The sequence below is a fragment of the Lagenorhynchus albirostris genome, chromosome 10, assembly GCF_949774975.1.
Source record: "Lagenorhynchus albirostris chromosome 10, mLagAlb1.1, whole genome shotgun sequence".
Lineage (NCBI taxonomy): Eukaryota > Metazoa > Chordata > Mammalia > Artiodactyla > Delphinidae > Lagenorhynchus > Lagenorhynchus albirostris.
This window is the reverse complement of record NC_083104.1, coordinates 37,475,850-37,495,746: the sequence shown is the minus strand read 5'-3', so window position 1 is coordinate 37,495,746 and position 19,897 is coordinate 37,475,850. Positions and strand designations below refer to the sequence as shown.

The 19,897-nt window shown below is 39.0% G+C and overlaps 1 protein-coding gene across 1 annotated transcript in view; it reads left to right on the top strand.

The window, feature by feature from the left end:
* Nucleotides 1-19,897, top strand: part of DOCK3 (dedicator of cytokinesis 3) — a 412,216-nt gene that overhangs the window by 200,309 nt on the left and 192,010 nt on the right. The window contains exons 6-7 of the mRNA XM_060161726.1: nt 3,258-3,406; nt 13,360-13,444. Of these exons, the coding sequence (XP_060017709.1) occupies nt 3,258-3,406; nt 13,360-13,444 (234 nt within the window). The remainder of the gene's footprint in view (nt 1-3,257; nt 3,407-13,359; nt 13,445-19,897) is intronic.

Genomic DNA, 19,897 nt, shown 5'->3' with positions numbered 1-19,897 from the left:
CCTCCTTTCCCATTACTCTTGAACTCACTCCACCCATTCCATCAGTGCTCAGTGATGGCCACCACAGTGCCAAATCCAGTGGCCAGTTCTCAGTCTATATTTTATTTAACCTCTCAGTGCATTTAACAAAGTTCTCCTTAAACCCTGTTTTCAATACTCTCTTGCTTTTCCTCTCACTTCACTGCTTACTTCTCAATTTCCTTTGCTAGATTCTCCTCACTTTCCTGACCTCTAAATGTTGAAACTCGGTGTCAAACTTAGCATGTCCTAATTGAACCTTGTTTCCCTCTTCCAGACATGCTTCTCAGGTTAGGAAAAAGAATGATCCTTGATTCCATTCATATTTCACATCTAATCTATCAGCAGATCTTGACAGCTCTAACTACAAAACATGTCAAAATTCCAAACTCTGAAATGTTTACCTTTACCATTCTTACCTTTGTCCAGTCAACCATCATCATGTGGATTGTTGCAATAAATAGTTTCCTAACTGGAACCCCCACTGTCCTCTTTGCCTTTTCATGATTTATTTTCAACAGAGCACTCAGAGTAATGCTTTCAAGACTTATGTCATATCACATCACTCTTCTATTCCAAATCTCCAGTGGCTTCTCATCTTGCTGGGAGTAAAAGCTAAAGACCTTAACATAATTTACAAAGGCCCTGCCTAATCTGGTCTGTGTTGCCTCTCTGCATCATCACCACTTTCCCCCTTGTTCACTTTGCTCCAGGTGCGCTGACTTCTTTACTCTCTGTGAATATGCCAAGTTCACTTCCACATTGAGGCATTTGCTCTTGCTGTTTCTCATGCCTATAAAATTTCCCCAGTTTTCCTAAATGCTGTCACTTTATTTCATTCAGGTTTCTACTTAAAGTTCAGCTCACAAGGAAGCCTTTCCCTGACCATCCTACCTGAAGCAGTAACTTCTCCTACTCCCCAGCCAATGCACTGTTGGCCACCCACTGTCCCTATCCTGCTTTAATTTTTCTTCTTAGAATTTTCACCACCATTATGTATTTGTGTATGGTCTATCTCTGCTCTCTAGAATGAAAGCACCATGAGAGTAGGGACTTTTTTTTTTTTTTTTTGCGGTACGCGGGCCTCTCACTGTTGTGGCCTCTCCTATTGCGGAGCACAGGCTCCAGACGTGCACGCTCAGCAGCCATGGCTCACGGGCCTAGCCGCTCCGCGGCATGTGGGATCCTCCCGGACCGGGGCACGAGCGCATGTCCCCTGCATCGGCAGGCGGACTCTCAACCACTGTGCCACCAGGGAAGCCCAAGAGAGTAGGGACTTTTGATCACAACGAAGTAATAGCACTCAGCAGGTGCTCCATAAGCATTTGTTAATTGAATGAATAAATCAATGCTTGTATATGTATGTAGTGGATTGTTGTGTATGGCTTGATGGGAAAATAATAATCATAACTTTCTATTTTAAACTTAGACAGGTGGCCCTGATTTATCATAAAGAAATGCATGTGCTGGAAACAAACACCACATTGCCTTTATTGCTTATCTCAAGATCTCAATTTTGCAGATGTAATTTGCTTAGGCTTTGTTGCATTTGAGCTGGCAAGAATTTGAGTTCTGCCCATCTGCCAGCATTGTGTACCATCAAGGTGCTTAAGTTTTCTTCATATGTTCATTGAGTGAAGAAAGAACAGCTTGATGTAGTTAGAGTGCATGATTTCTAATGTCTTCTAGTTAAAAATAATTTCTCTTGGGCTTCCCTGGTGGCGCAGTGGTTGAGAGTCCGCCTGCCGTTGCAGGGGACACGGGTTCGTGCCCCAATCCGGGAGGATCCCACATGCCGCGGAGCGGCTGGGCCCGTGAGCCATGGCCAATGAGCCTGCACGACCGGAGCCTGTGCTCCGCAGCGGGAAAGGCCACAACAGTGAGAGGCCCGCGTACCGCCAAATATTATAATAATAATTTCTCTTTAAGATGGACCTTTAAAAATCTACTGCTCCAGTGCTCCATTAGATGATTTCTAAGTAGTATCATGTTCCAAACATTTTAATCATAAGCTCAGAGCCACTTAAAAACATAAGCTGATTCTACTGATTTGTAATTTACTTCATAATTGTAATTTTATTTACAGTCACTTGAATCCAGCTTATTTTGACAAGTGTCTTTTTAGGGGAAATCTGGATAGAGATTTTACTAACACTATAGTAAAGATTGATCTGTCTTTAAAAGCATTCTTTATAGATTAGTTACATTCCAAGAATTTTAATTATCATATAAAATTGTGCTTCTCTATAATAAAAACAGAAACCGAAAGATTCCAAAATCAAGATTTCACTTGTGAGCAAATAGAACTTTAGTTCTTAAACCTATATTCTTTAGTAAAGATGCTTATTTTTGTTAAGCATCTACTGTCATGGCATTTACATTTTTTACTTGTTAAAACCACTGTGATGTCCATAATTAAGTTCATTAAGCTGTTTCCATTTAACTCTTATAAAGGTGACGCTTTTTTTAACATCTTTATTGGAGTATAATTGCTTTACAATGGTGTGTTAGTTTCTGCTTTTTAACAAAGTGAATCAGTTATACATATACATATGTTCCCATATCTCTTCCCTCTTGCGTCTCCCTCCCTCCCACCCTCCCTATCCCACCCCTCTAGGTGGTCAGAAACCACCGAGCTGTGACGCTTTTCACTGAACTGAAAAGAGTAGAACTCTATGACACTAGGGACACATACTGTTTTCAAAAGCTAATTAAAGCTAGATGAGGCCTGGAAACCTGGAATGAATCTCACTCCAGAGACTGTAGCTTTATGTTGAAACAGTTCTTTAAAATAGGGCAAGTGATTCTCTCTCTGCCTACCCCAACTTGAGTATCCTTCCTGGAGAAACCAGGGATGTTGCTGGATGGTTGAAATCTTTGTCATACATAGTAGCTTCTGTCAGAGAAAACCACTCTAGGCTCCTGTGTTTCTTTTGGTTCTGATTAAGTTTAGTAACTTACTGGAAAATTAATAGTTCAGGATAGAGTAGAGATAGACAGATGGTACTTTGCATAAGCCAGATCAATTATGTTGTTAGATGTCACTTTGTAGAGATTTTTAGACAGTAGGAACTAAGGACTTTGGTTTAAGATTCTTAAATAAGCCTCTCTTTACATTGCCTGTTTTTAGAGGTTCAGAGAAATGAGCACTTTTCATAGTTTAACTATTTCTCTTTTTTTTTTCATTCCCTTTCCATATCCCTTTTTTATTTCACCCAACACCAAAAATGCCCTTTCAGAAACATAAAGTAGATCTTTTCTACAAGCTACGCCATGTGATGAATGAACTTATTGACCTTCGAAGGCAGCTCCTGTCTGGTCACCTGACTCAGGATCAGGTGCGGGAGGTTAAGCGGCACATCACCGTGCGCCTGGACTGGGGCAATGAGTAAGTATGAATGTCACTTGGGCATCTCTCAGTTTCATTTATGATAACTTAGTCCTCATAGAGTTGTACCTGATCAAAGCTTATCTTTAGGGATTAAAGACGTTGTATTCTCCACTAAGCTTTGATCATTTTTACAATGAGTAGCCGTTTCTTTCAGTTTATAGCAAAGGACGTTCACTGGTTCTACTCATTGAAACTCTCTCAGCCTCTATTTTCACTTCCAGAAAATTAAATAATTGGACTACATTAACCTCTGGGGTTTCTTCCATCTCAAATTCCTTGATTCTAAACCTCAGTAATCAGAATACTCTTTTTTTTTTTTTTTTTTTTTCGGTACACGGGCCTCTCACTGTTGTGGCCTCTCCCGCTGCAGAGCACAGGCTCCGGACGCGCAGGCTAAGCGGCCATGGCTCATGGGCCCAGCCGCTCCGCGGCATGTGGGATCTTCCCGGACCGGGGCACGAACCCATGTCCCCTGCATCGGCAGGCGGACTCTCAACCACTGCGCCACCAGGGAAGCCCCAGAATGCTCTTTAGTTTCATCTCTTAGTACCTTTGAATTTGGTGTCCTTTACATTTTATAGCCATATAATGAATCCGAATAAGTATATACTACAAATGGGAACTGTCTACATCTGTCATCAGAATATTCTTAACTAATTCATTATTCAGAAATAGTCCTGTATTTATGCAGTGGGTATGACTATTTACTATTGCCATACAAGTAAAATTATAAGACTTTGGCATGGGAAGCTGGAGTAGATAGTACTCAGATTTTATTTCTTCCTAGATTTAATAATTGATACGATTCTCAAATGCTTTTGCCTCATTCTCTTAAAATCGGGTCCATTGAACTTTGAAGTGACGAGGTTGCTTCCTATTTAAGATATACATTTACCTTAAGTATATTTTAGAACAAGTCTTTAGCTCCTCTCCGCCTCAAGACATCATTGAAATGACAAAAAATAAAAAGAGTGGGAGGAGTGCAGCAATAAATGGGATATGTGAACCCATTTCCAGAAGCTGAAAAGTAGATGGAGGATTAGTAACAGAAGAAGAAGCCTGTAATGTATGGAGGAAACTTTAGCTAATGAAGGAGTTGGTCTGCCTTGCAGCTGCTAGATTCATGGGAGAAAGGGAGTGTGCCCTGGAGCTTAACAAAAGGAAGTGCTTAAAAGTATGTAAAGTAATAATTCACTACTTTTGCTACCATGAGTAGCAAACCTGGCAGCCAGGTGTTTCCCTTTCAGATAGACAAATACAAAGACCAATTGCCTAGGTGGAAACTGGGCAACAAAAGTTTGAACTGGGACTTTATTGCAAAGCCCTCCATATTGAGGCATTTAAGGGTTTCAAAGTGTAATGTACAAATCCCTTCCACTTACCAGAAAGAGAAGCTTGCTAGCCACCCACCCATGTACAAAAAACTCTTCACATTTCTAGTGCCTTTTAAATTTGAATGGACAATCAAGTATTACCAAGTATTTGAAGAAATCCTTTCACAGGGAAGAGAGGGAGACCAGGATAAACAAAATACCTGGCCCTAGAGAGAGTGAAGATTAGTAAAGAACTTTGAAAATCTCTGAGTACCCTCCAAGAGAATCAAGAAGATTCATTATGCATTATAAAATGCTATGAAAAAGGAATGGAGAGTAGGATTTCAAAAAAGAATTTAGGCGGAGAACAGGAAGATAATTTTATGTCATCTCTAGGAAAATAAAACAAAAAGATGGGAAATGGTTGAGAAAAAAACAACAGTACAGAGATTCAATCTAGGGGATCCAACATCAGACATTATATTTCCAGGAAAAGAACAAAGGCAATAAAGAGGAAATTCTAAAAATATGATAGAAGAGAATTTCCTAGAGCCAAAGAGCAGGTGACTTAAGATTGGAAGAGTCCATCAAATACCTAGTATAATGAATGGAGAAGAAAAACCAAAACCTACAGTGAGGCACACTAAGATAGTTCAATATTTGGGGCTGAAGAGAAGATCCTAAAAGGTTATCAGACAGAAAAACAGGTCTTCTTACAAAAGAATAAGATTCACACCAGCCTCAAAAGTTTTATCAGTAACACTGGATGCTAGAATATAATGAAGTAGTATCTTCAAATTTCTGTTGGGAAATGATTTGCCACCCAGAATTTTATAAACAACCAAACTATATAATCAAGTGTAAGGGCCAAATAAAGCCCTTTTAAAGTACTCAAGGATGCAGAAGTTAACCTGTCATGGCTCCTTTCTTAATAAGAGACTTGAGAATGTGTTCTTCCAGAAATAGAAGAGTAAATCAGGAAAGAGGAAACACGGGATCTAATAAACAGTGAATCCAACTCAGAGTGGTACTGTTCAGTAGAAAAGAAAAAAGAACAACTCTACATTAGTTATTTGTGACACCATCCTATCCTTGTTTGTTTCATTAAATTACAACCTCTCTTGACTGTTAATAGCATTGCTTGGCACACACCACAGACTCCTTGTATGATATAACATGAATTCAGATGTACGATAGATCAGGCAGTGTTCTTTAAATCTAACTTTGGGCAGTAAAAATCTTAGCAAAATGTAGTATGTTAACTTACAGTATAGCTACTGATCCTGTCTCCTCAGCTCCAAACAGTACTATATGGTATCATTGTACTTATTTTAAAAAATCAATAATGGTAGTAATTTGCAAACATAGCATCACTATGTGCCAAGCAAATTGTTACTTTTGAACTGATGACACTAATAGTTGCATAAATCATTATGTTGCAGTTTAACTGCACTATACATACCAGTAAATGAACAAGAGAAATATTTTATCAATACCTCTTTATGATAAAAGTTAGAAAACAGACCAATCAGATTTTGCAGTCAAATCTGAAAACTTAAAGATGATAGCTTGGAAAAAAGTTCAAATTATATTTGAAAAAGGCAAAGAACATTATAAATACCTGTCAGTAAAGTACAGAGCTGTTCCACCTACATTAATAACTTTTTCTCAACGAAGTGTGTATGTGCTTGTGTGTGTGTAGGGAGAGTATTTATATGTTCATTTTGATAAACAATATAAACCAGAAACATAGTTCCATTCCCCCCCACACCCCACTTTTTTCCCTTCTCCCTCCTTTCTCGAAACCCTGATCCTTCTCTCCTGGTGCTTCTGTATCTTCTTTCCTCCTTTCTCCCTTCCCTTCCACTTCTTTCTTTCCCCATTTCTTCTTCTTTCCATTTTCCCCTTTACTCCCAGTGGAAAATACAGTCACTTAAAAACTTAAATGAGAACTTTTTAGGTCTACTATTACTAAAGGAAAAAGACATATTGCCTCCCAAACCAATAGGACAATTATCTCTGGTTCTCACTCGAAGTAACCCTTTTAAAAATGTTCCTTCTTAATTTGAAAGAAGGGATGGTGTACTGCAAAAGTGAAGTCATTTCGTACCAATAGGTTAGATATAGGAGACTGCTCCATGCAACAGCTGAGCACTGATAACCGTATCCATTCTTCCCATTGTATGCCCTCATAATTCCACTCTTCTTGTTCCATGACACTTTTATAAATGCCATAAAATATTGATAAGCTTAGCATATGCTGGCATGTTTTGGGTGCACAATCAATATTTTCTGAATGTATTTTTACGTTGTAATTGATGTAATTAAATATTAATCCTATGTAATTTTAAACTTTATGCCTTTTTCTTTAGACTCTTAGACTTTATAGCTCTGCCTTTTCAAAACCTATTTCAGACACTGTTAATAACAGCTATTAATAGTTTATTGAGTACATCTACCTGTATCACTGTGGCAAGTGCATGATCTAACTTATCTGCACTGTTATAATGAAATGCGATTATGCTCTTCCAAGACAAGAGCTCTGTTTTACCTAATGAGGAAACTCATAAAAAGGCTCAGAAGAACTTTTTCCAATGTTGCATAGTGAGTGGTAGAACTGGTGTTTGTACCCAGAACTGATGCCAAAGCACATATAGTTTATGTAGGACCTTACTATCTTTATGATCATTTTTAAGTGTGAGTCTTAAAACCAGGAAAATTATTGTCAGTATCTGTAGTCTGTGGGTTATTTGATCTTTGTTCTGTTATCTATACCACATGTCTCATAATATATATATCTGCTTTAACACTGAGTTAGAACTTTCAAGGATAAAAACTAAACTGGTACTATACTCTTGTATTTAGAGTTTAAGTTAAATGCAGAGCCCTCCACATCTACATAACAACTATTTTAATTTTTTTCCCTGAGATTAGGAATTTTTATTTATTTGGCTGAAAATTTGAGGATTCTGACATTAAATTTACGTGGCTTATACTTGTTGGCCTCTTTGCCTATGTGCACGCTCATTCCATATGTGAAAATTATTAAAATTGTATTAGGTAGAAATCAGCATTTATAATATTGTGTTCTAAAATACAGGAAGGGCATAAAACAAGGTTGTATTCAAATTAACTAGCCATTATCTCTACTCAAGTCTCCTATTCAAAGATTAAGTCAGTTAATTACATCCCCTCCAAGGGAGATTTAAAATAATTTGTCTAGCAATGTAACTTTAATGTGTTAATTTAACATTTTTGACACCTTCCATAAAGATACAGAGAAAAGTTTCTTCTCAGTCTCTGCTATCATCACTACAGTAAATATAGCATAGATGAGTTAAAAGTTGTGTCAACCCAGGACTGACACAGCCTAATTGATCTTTGCCATAGAAAAATACCTAAGTAAGAAATACTTTACTCTTAGAATAATTTATAGGATTTTTGTACTTCTTCTTTAGGTAGAAAGTACAATTTGATTAAAATGTAAACATTTTATAAGCTTTTGTTGAATTAGAATAATGTTTCTATAGATTTCAAGTATCAAATGAAAAAATTGGTATCTTTTTATTGTGAAGTCTCATCATTTGAGACAAATCACCAATAAATGCATACTTTCTAGTTATTCTTTCTCTCCCTCTCTATCAAATTATTCCCTTCCCTTGCTTCTCTTTTGTACCTTCTCGCAGGTTTTCAAAGATCCAACCTACCCATGTCCCTTTCTTCCTGCTTAGTTTATGTTCCTTACCAAGGGAATTGCTCTTGGAGGAAGCAACACAAGCAGTAGTTTGAGTTATACTATGCAGAGAATACTGCCACCACCACCACCCCTGCCCCCAACCCCAGCGAGTTTCCTGTGAGTAAATTTTTAGCTAGGACTCAGAAAAGTTTATGGTTCAGTACTTTCTCTTTAAGGACATAGTGATATTTTCCAGCTTCAGGACATCTGAAATTAGTAGAAGCTTCCAATGCCTTCTTAGAGTTCTTCTGGTATAAGGTGTTGTACCCATCCATCAGTTTCTTGCCATACTTAAGAAGTCTGAGATAACTATGTTTAAACTATGCATGTGTCAAAATTCTTCTCTCAAGTTACCATGTTCAAATGATTAACTTACACACACACACTCATTCTTTGTGCATCTGTTTTGCTCATCAGCATACCCTGCAGTTAGCACAGTGCCTGCACTTGATAGGCACTACATGAATGTATCTAAGTAACAAGGTGGGTTTTTCTTATGCCTGTTGGCTACTCATTCATCAGTCTATGTTTGTTTCCTTCTGGATTGATGTATTGACACAAAATTATTCCTCCAACTATTATGACCAAATTGATTACAATCACTTATAGCCATTAGTATTTAACTTCATGGTTATTAGTAGAAAGGTGGCAGGTATAGTGGAAATATCATGGGTTCAGAGTAAGACAGACCTAGCTTGAGACAAGCTCAACTGTACTCCCTTAATAGGCTACTTAGTAACCTCTCTGGGCTTCAGTTTCCTCAGTTATAAAATGGGTCTAATACTGTGTACTTCCCATAGTGCTTAGAGGGGATATACATAAAATGCCTATTCCAAGTAAATGTTCAGTAAAAGGTAGCTATTATTAGTTATATCTTCTATTTTATTACTATATAAATATACCATGCTCTCATTAGTATAGTTATATCTATATGCTCTCATAGTATAAGTATCAGAAAAGGGCACTGCCCACAGAAAATCTTAGTATCTCTAGCCTTTTTCAACTAATTCTGGGGGAGAACTAGATCTTAAATGCCTTAAAACATCTATCATATATAATTAATTAACTTCAAGTTATTTTCTATGTTCTGTGGTTCAGATGAGGAAACCCAGAAGAAAAAGATACAATAGAAAATAGAACAGAATATGGAACATTCAAAAGACATGTAAAATTCAAAGAATTTGATAGAGAGAGAGATTCACGGTCTTTAGAGTGGTGCACCTAAAAGAATGCAGGAACAGAAATATGTCTTTTATTCACTGCTGTGTCCCTAAGTTCATCATGAGCCTAGCATAGAGTAGGTGCTAATATTTATTGAATTATTGGAATGAATGAATGAGTGATTAGTGACAAGTGGTGAGAGAAGACTATTTTTGTGAAGACTATTCACCTAAGCAGTTGGTAAGACCATTTTAAAAACTCAGCTCTATACTACATCTGTATGTAGATGTATATGTAGTTGTATGCCTCCTGCTTGTTTAGGAGTCTTTTTTCAGACACAGTTCTCTTTAATCACAATCCTTGTACTTTAAGTCATATTTTAGCTAACAATGTAACACATAATGATAACAGCAGAAGCAGTTCACAATGCCTGGCAGTGTACTGAGTGCTTTACATGGATTAATCCTTACAATAGCCTGTGACAGTAGAGAAGACAGTATTCTTGGTGGGAGAGCCAAGATACAAACTAGGCAATCTGACATCAGAGCCCATGCTCCTAACTACTCTGATGCGCTGCCTTCTTTTGCTGTGACGATAAAGAGACTAAGTTGACCATTCCCTGCACTTACTGTTCACTGTTCTTAGAATATGCCATAGGAAGAAATAGCCAGGAGCCTCTCTTACAGAGTGAAATTTTAGTGAACATGTGTTGTTTCTCACTGTGCAGCACCTCTGCCTTCTTCCAATGAGGACAGTCCTTCAATTTAGCTTTTGGAAACTACTCTTCATCCATTGAAGATGATCTTAGTAGAAGGAAATCAGTCTTCGGTTTTATTAGATCACCTGTTAATCATTTTCTTATTTCCTAAGGTAACGAAATCAAGAAACTAAAAGGTACTGTGTTTTAACAACTTCTAGGAGAGGGAAAACACTTTGCTCTTGGGAGAATTAACATGAGGAATATGAACATTTGCTTGACTCAAAACTGCTCTATTTCCTATATCCAGTACCATTGGTGGTACATGATAGATCCTCAGAGAGTGTCTTTGGGGTGAGTGGATGGGTATATGAGTGGTTAATTGAATGGACAAGCAAGCTAAGGGTGGCATAGTGCCAAGGTAGAGTTTGCGTAGATGCCATTCTCCAGACAAGCCACATCCTTGCGTGTAGTGCACTACTACAGAGCATATACTCTCAACCCTGGCCTTACTGACTTAGATCCATCTGGATTTTTTCTTAAGCTGTTGTACTGAAAACATCTATTTTGATTGGATTATTTGTACAGTCTTCTTTTTGTTAATTAATTGTAATATTTAGACTACCTCATATATTTTGTGACCATCAGTGGTTAAAGAATATGTTTGAAATTTTATCTCTTCATTTTTGTATTTAAAGAATTTTCAACAGCATGACTACAGAAAATTTGTAAAATATCTTAAATTGATAAATTGTTTAATTTCACTTTCCTTGTACAAATACTAATACCATTTTTGTGATCTTTCCACTGTTTTTCCACATACATGTAAAAGTATTCTAAATATTTGAGATCAAAACTGCAAAATTATCTTTCAGATGTAAATTGCTTTTTAAGATGAGAGAGGTGGAAAGGATGTGCTTCAGCTATATCTTGCTCTCCATGATACTACTGCCTTTACATGCTATAAGTATTAGAAGCCAGAGGCCTGAAATTATTTCAGGGAAATTAAGAATAATTAATAAGAGGTGATTGAATGGAGTACTTCTTTGATGTATGAAGACAGGAAATAAAATCTCTTATAGATTTAAGTGCATTAACATCAGTAATCAGATTTGATGTCATGGTTTTACCATTAAACTGTGAACTATTATAGGTAAGGACAACAGTGTATTACTGATCTTCTCATCAAGCAAAACTACGAGGGTTTTTTTTTTTCTGTATTTAATACCAAAAAATTATTTCCTCTTTAAAAATGCATATTTCTCTATTATAGAATAATACAAGTTATAGTAATAGGTAATAGAAAAATATGGGTTTTTATCCTTTAATAGAAAAATAGGTTTCTCCATTTTTTTTGCCTGCTAAAAAGTACACATCTAAATTTTAATTCTTAATCATAGTAATCATATTAGTCTGTGTGATTAGCGTGTTTGCTTATAACTTCTTCATGTAGGTTTGATTCCCCATTTTTATTTTATCAGTCTTATTACCATTTAACCTCTTCATATCTTTTCCTATAAAATAGGGTTAAATTGTAAGTAAAATAATTCTGCATTTTGGATGTATATGTGGCTTATTTTTTTTAATCTTTGCGGTACGCAGCCCTCTCACTGTTGTGGCCTCTCCCGTTGCGGAGCACAGGCTCCGGACGCGCAGGCTCAGCAGCCATGGCTCACGGGCCCAGCCACTCCGCAGCATGTGGGATCTGCCCAGACCGGGGCACGAACCCGTGTCCCCTGCATCAGCAGGCGGACTCTCAACCACTGCGCAACCAGGGAAGCCCTACGTGGCTTATTTTAAATAAGTGGGAATTTTATTCACAGAAAGAGCCTAGAGAATTAGTTTTGCTAGCATAGTCTAAATGTAGTTCATAATCTAGGTGAAGAAAACAATATATACACTTCTCCTTCCATCATCTATGGCATACTTTTTGCCAGGTGCAATAGTTCATAACACTCGCTTTAGAGTAGGGTGGTCACAGAGCAGCTCTGAAACCCTGATGAGAGTTATAGGCCCTCTCCTCAGAGAAAATGCATATATGAACACATGCACATACTTTTATATGTAGTTACAGGGATCCACAACTCCTAATTCCACTGACTCCAAGAGTCAGAGCTGTTGTTCTAGAGAGTGAGAAAGGGCGTAACATGTATGGAATATAAATTATGTACCATATTTGAACCCAAGAGTTCTGCCTGTCCAGAGTTATTTCCACTGTCTCATACTGCCTCCCAATCAACTATTAATCATTATCACTTATTCCTTCATCCCCAAGTTATACCAGATCTTCTAAGTATTGTTTTCTTTATTAATCGTGCTCCCTGGTTAAACTTCCATCTAAAGTGTCTTAAGGTATTGGCTAATGTGTGGTGAGGTCTTTACTATAACCCAGTGTCAGTATTAATTAAATTGAAAATGAGATAAAACTCAACCAAGACATAAGTTTCTTTGAGTTTAATATCTTTAGGAGGTGATTTTTTTTTTTTTGGCTGTGCCTTGCAGTATCTTAGTTTCCCAGCCAGGGATTGAACCCATGCCCGTGGCAGTAAAAGTGCAGAATCCTAACCAGTGGACCTCCTGGAATTCCCAGGAGGTGATTTTTATGTGTTTGACTTTGAATTACAAATCTACTTGGACACTGAATAATTTTTTTTATCCTAATGAAAGTAATGCATGGCTGAGCCTGTACATACTTGCAGGATGGGGGAAATTGAAAAATAAACACAACTTATTAATGATCTAAGAAAATCCATCCTTAGTGAACTCAAGCAATCTGTTATAAATGTGATACTGAATGAATCCTTTTTACCGTCACAGGGGGAACTACTTGATGACGAAAATTGTCACAGTCTTAAAATCCCTAGCCTCATTTATTTACCTGAAGGTGAACACAGTTAGGTTACTGGATAAAGGTATGTCCCTGCAGAGGCAGTGTCTGAACTTCTGTCCATAAGGTCATGGTTGGCATGGGCTCTCAGGCACATAAAGAGAGATGAGTAATTTGAGGACATGGCATGCTGAATGTGGTCTTTCTCTTTACTAGGCATTTGGGCCTGGACCTGGTGCCTCGAAAGGACTTTGAAGTAGTGGATGCGGACCAGATTAGTGTCTCAGATCTCTATAAAATGGTAAGAAATTATTACACAGTGTAGCTTGCTCCTGCACACTTAAGTTTTTCTCTTTTACTATCCCTAATTACATTATGAAACAATATTGCTAAAATCATTCCTTTGTCTTTGTTTCAATGTATTTAAGGGCTCTTCCTTATCTGGACAGTACCTATCACACTTGCTCTCTAAATGGAATTACTATGTAGGGCATTTGGGCCTACTGTAATGTCTAGCTGTCATTTCTCAGTTGGTTTTGCTGGTGAACAGAGCTCCTTCAGCCTGCAGCAGTTACTAAAATTTTGTCTCTCTCCACCTCTTAAGAAAAGCAGGTAGTTGAAGCTGAAAAGAGCCAGTTATTAATAATGTAATGATTAACCCTGGAAATAATGTACCAGCATTTCTTTCTTAAAACTTTTTTTATTGAACTATAGTTGATTTACAATGTTGTGTTAGTTTCTGGTGTATAGCAAAGTGATTCAGTTGTGTGTGTGTGTGTGTGTGTGTGTATTCTTTTTCAGATTCTTTTCCATGAGAGTTTATTACAAGATATTGAATATAGTTCCGTTTGTTGTACAGTAGGGCCTTGTTGTTTATCAGTGTACCAGTATTTCTAAGATAAATCCTTAACTGTCTGTTGGTTATTATAAAAGTGTATTGAGTTGACTGATAACCAAGATTACATTTTGCAGGCTGAATAAGAAGAATTAACTAAAAGGTACAGAATTTTAAAGTAAAACAAATAAACATAAGAAACCTTAGGTGACTATTAAGCTTAGACTAAAGGACTGGGTAAAACCTCACTTTGAGGAGTATATATTCAAGGAGTGTATATTGGTGAGAATTACAAGTTTTAGAAAGAATTACAAATTTCTCTTTAAGAAAATGTAATATTTTTAGGAAACACAGAGGATGCGAAGTATGTTGCCTGGTCAAGAACCATAGGAAATTTGCCTAAATCATATACAAATAACATATCAATTGCTTCTGTATATTTGGTTATGTATATTTACAAGTACAAAAGCATTTGTGTCCAGTTGCCTTAACTATGCTCTGTGTGAAGCGATATGTGTGAGATATAGAAATTAAAGATGGAGACTTACTCCTTCCCTTAAGAATATCACCGTCTATGGCTCAGTGGTTACGAATCTGCCTGCCAATGCAGGGGACAAGGGTTCGAGCCCTGGTCTGGGAAGATCCCACATGCCGCGGAGCAACTAAGCCTGTGTGCCACAACTACTGAGCCTGTGCTCTAGAGCCCGTGAGCCACAACTACTGAGCCCGCGTGCCACAACTACTGAAGCCCACGTGCCTAGAGCCTGTGCTCCGCAACAAGAGAAGCCACTGCAATGAGAAGCCCGCACACCGCAATGAAGAGTAGCCCCCACTCGCTGCAACCAGATAAAGCCTGCACACAGCAACGAAGACCCAATGCAGCCAAAAAAAAAAAATTAAAAAAAAAAAAAAAGAATATCACCATCTAGGGTATTGGTTCCTAACTCTTTCTGTATTATGGAGGATCGATAAAATTTCTCCCCAGGACGATACAAGTATGATTTTGCATACAAAATTTTATACTCAATTTTAGGGAATTGATAGTTGCCTCTGAACCCCATGCATGGTCCCCATGTTTAGAAACTACTCTAGTGGGATCAGATAGACCACAAACAAGAAGGTTTATGAGCTGCATGTCATAATTAAGATATACACTGATGCTGTTAGAGGGAGTAGCTGATTTCCTGGGGCTTTGAGCAATCAATGAAAGCCTCCAGAGGCAAGTAATGCTTAAGGTGAGTCTTGAGAGATGTGCAGGGCTTCATCAGGAAGACAAGCCATAAGGAAGGACATTCCAAAAATAGCACAGAGCATAGGGAAGTAGTAATTCCAGGAAACTACAAGATATTTGGTAACTTTGGCATGTAAGTATGTGTTAGCAATTGGGAGATAAGGCCAAGAAGAAGGCAAGAGCCAGACCACAAAGAGCTTTGTAATCCCCAAATTAGTAGAACTGCTAGTCTGATAGAACCATGGAGTGACATGATTGGATGTGGGTTTTAAATGCTGAGAGAGTATAAAATGCAGAAGACTGGAATCAGGGAGGAAAGAGACCACGGAAGTGATTCAGGCAAGAAATAATGGCTAGGCAACAATAGGAATGGAGAAAAAATGCAATAGACAATGTAGATGTTAATAAGTAAAAATGATGAATTTTGATGATCAATTAGATGTGGAAAGTGAAGGAAGAATGACAGTTTGAAGCTAAGAACTCCCCTCAGAATGGTGGCTTGGAGGATGATATTTTTGGTAAGGATTTTGCATTTTATTCTAAGTGTGACAGAAGGCCTGTGAAGGTATTTGAGCAGGGGAATTACATGATTTGGCTTACATTTTAAAAGGATTCCTCCAGCTGATGTGTGCAGAAGGACTGGAGTAGAGCAAGAATGGAAACAGGGAGCAGTCATTCAAACAAAAGATTTTGATTTCAGTATCTTGAGCTAGATAGGGTTGGAACAGTGGAAGTGGTAAGTTGTTGGATTCTGAATATGTGTTGAAGGATAGATCCAGTCAGAGTTGTTGATAGATTGAATAGGTGTGCGTGTGTACAAAAAAGAGAAAGGTCAGAGAAGAATGACTCCTATGTTTTGACATGCCCAACTTTGACCTGGGTGGAAATGGAATAGGAAACATTGCGGGAGAAGAGAGTAGAGCAGTGGGGATCAATATTTCTGGTTTTTCCTTTCAAGGTTTAAATGTCTTCTAGACCTCCAGACTGAGATGTTGGAAGTCTGGAGTTCAGAAGTGAAGTTAAGATATAACAATTTTGGAGTCATCAGAGTATATATGGTATTAAAAGCTGTTGGATAAGATGACCGCTGCTCTCCACAAACCTCCATACAGTGAAACCCAATGGTCAGCAGGTCCTACACAGCAATTCCAGACAGTCAAGCATCAACAGCCATTGGAAGAAACCTCCCACATGAAAGTTAAAGACCAAAAGAAATACTTATGAAAGAAACTTGGAAAAAACTGACAACTCAGTGGAAGAAAATGGTGATTGCTGTCTGCAAAGGGAAGTGAGACAGCCAGGAAGCAGAGCGGAGCAATCTAAGAAGCAACCCAAGGAGCTCTAGAAAATTACAAATGAGATAACTGGAATAAACTTGGTATAAATACTGAGACATCTAGACATGGCTAGGAACAAGGAAGTAGGGCAGACAGAGGCTGCCAGTATCAGTCATGCATTGGGAGCTACATGGCTCACAGTGGCCTGCTCTGCTTAGGATCCCAGCAGCCTTTGCTGCTGTGGACCTCAACAGCCCTTGTGGACACTGCAGAACCCCTCAGCTTTTATTACTGGGGACCTCATAATGGACCTCAGCAGATTGCTCCACAGAGGACCCCAGCATATTTCACCACTGAAGAAACCAGTAGCCACCACAGAACCCCTGCAGATTTTGCCATTAAGGTTTTCACCCCACAGGTATCTGCATTCACAGATGCCAGCCACCTGAGTCCCCCACCTCCCTCCGCATCTCTTGACAGAGCACGAGTTATGTAGCAGCCGTGGCCTCTGTGGTTGTGTGCATGTAAGACACCAGTCTAGACCCCTACAGCTGAACCCCACTGCTTTGTGTGTGCTCATGTCTAGCCTCTGCAGCTATGTACCTGCACGCCACCAGCCTGACTCCCAACACAGGCCTCCACTGCCATGCATACAACCACAGCAAGCCCCTGTAGCCATAGGAGTGTATGCCAACAGCCAAGGCCCCCACAGCTGCTTGTGGCCCATATCCAGCCTTGACTTGTCACTGGCCTGCAACCCTAGGCTCACCTAAAGGTAGCCCCTGCAGCTGTGCACCTGCACACTGGCCAGCCCAACTCCCATCCCTGCCTCCACTGCCATGCATGTGCTCATGGCTAGCCTCTACAACCTCATGAATATGTGCCAACAGCTAGGGTCCCTGCAGTTGCTTGTCAATCTGCAGTTGGCACCAGCCCTTTCTGCTAGTCCCAGCCCTTGCTATTATGTGTGTGTCTGCAGCTTCCCCCTCCCACTCTGCAGGTACCTGAAGCTGGACCCTGAAGCCGGACCCTGAAGCCATGTGTGTACACACTTCTGACTCTGCCCACCACTGCTGCCTGCCCTGGTCCCTAGCCACTGGACCTGGAAGATCCACTGAGGACCCCAACATCCCTTGCAGCCACTGTGGACCCTCCACAGCTTTCCCTAAGAATCACAGAATTGTTGATATGTGGACCTGTGTGGCCTCAGCCAATGAGACCTGCACCCTGAGCCCAGAGCTACGATATGCTCTAACCTGGGCACCCTGCACCATTAGACCCAGAGTCATAGCATACTCTAGCATCCTCACATCCATAGGTGAAGATCTTTCCTTACCAAAGCCAGTCCATAAAGTCTTGAAGAGATAACAGCTCTTCAAATGTGCAGACAACTATGAAAGGCTACAGGGATCACAAAAAATCAGGGAAACATGACACCACCAAAGAACACAGTAAATTTTCAGTAACTGACCCTAAAGAAATGGAGATATACAAATTGCCTGACAGAGAATTCAAAGTAGTTATTTTAAAGATGCTCAGAGAGCTACAAGAGAGCACCAGTAAACAGTTCAACAAAATCAGGTAAATAATACAAGACCAAAATGAGAAGTTCAACAAAAAGATAGAAAACATAAAAGAGAACCAAACGAATTTTGGAGCTGAAGAATACAATGACTGAACTGAAGAATTCAGTGGAGAGATTCAGTATTAGACTGGACCAAGCAGAAGAAAGAGTTAGTGAACTTTGGGACTTCCCTGGTGGTGCACTGGTGAAGAATCCGCCTGCCAACGCAGGGGACACGGGTGTGAGCCCTGGTCTGGGAAGTTCCCACGTACTGCGGAGCAACTAAGCCTGTGTGCCACAACTGCTGAGCCTGTGCTCTAGAGCCCATGAGCCACAACTACTGAGACTGCGTGCCGCAACTACTGAAGCCCACGTGCCTAGAGCCTGTGCTCCACAACAGGAGAAGCCCGTGTACCACAATGAAGAGCAGCCCCCGCTTGCCACAACTAGAGAAAGCCTGTGTGCAGCAACGAAGACCCAATGCAGCCAAAAAAGATTTTTAAAAACTCATAAAACAAAGAGTCCCTGGAATTCCCTGGCAGTCCAGTGGAGCCAAAAAAAAAAAGAGAGAATTAGTGAACTTAGAGACAGATATATCAGAATTTTTCAGTCAAAGGAGAAAAAAGTAAAAAGAATGAAGAAACCCTATGATATTTAAAGATTACCATTAAGAGAATCAATCTATAGATTATTAGAGAACCAGGAAGAGAAGAGAGCAGAAAGGGGCAGAAAGCTTACTTAAAGTAATGCCTGAGAACTTACCAAATCTGGGGAGAGAGATTTGAACATCAAGTTCATGAAGCTCATAGGTTCCCAAACAATTTGAACCCACAGAGATCTTCTCCACGACATTATAATAAAACTATCAAAAATCAAAGACAGAGAAAAAATACCATATGATATCACTTATATGTGGAATCTAAAAAAATCATACAAGTTAACTTATTTACAAAACAAATAGACGGACATAGAAAACAAACTTATGGTTACCAAAGGGGAAAGGGGGGGAGACAAATTAGAAGTTTGGGATTAACAGATACACACTACTATATATAAAAACAAACAAGGGGCTTCCCTGGTGGTGCAGTGGTTGAAAGTCTGCCTGCCGATGCAGGGGACGCGGGTTCGTGCCCCGGTCCGGGAGGATCCCACATGCCGCGGAGCGGCTGGGCCCGTGAGCCATGGCCCCTGAGCCTGCGTGTCCGGAGCCTGTGCTCTGCAACAGGAGAGGCCACAACAGTGAGAGGCCCGCATACTGCAAAAAACAAACAAACAAACAAAAAAACAAACGAGCAGCAAGGAGACCCAATGCTGCCAAAAATAAAATAAATAAATTAAAAAAAAAATGAAGATATAAAACACTTAAGTATATAGTCAAATTCAGATAAGTATATAGTCAAATTCAGAATACTCCAATACTATAATATGGCAGTATATTACTCTAGTATAAAGGTGAAAAGAAAGAAAAATTAAAAATAACTATAATTACAGTAATCTGTTAATGGATGCACAGTATAAAAAGATGTAAACTGTGATATCAAAAACATAAAGTGGTGGGAAGTGAGTAAAAGGGTAGAGATTTTGTATGGGATTGAAGTTAAGTTGTAATAGCTTTATCTAGAAGATTTTTTTTTTTTTTTTTTTTTTTTTGCGGTACACGGGTAGCCAAATGGATTAAAAAAAACAAAGAATATTCTGTTTATTAACAGACTCACTTTAGTGTTGAGAACATGCATAGGCTGAAAGCAAGAAACAGAAAAAGATAATCCATCCAAATGGCAACCAAAAGATGGCAGCAGTAGCTTTTTTTTCTTTTTTTTTTTGAGGTACGCGGGCCTCTCACTGTT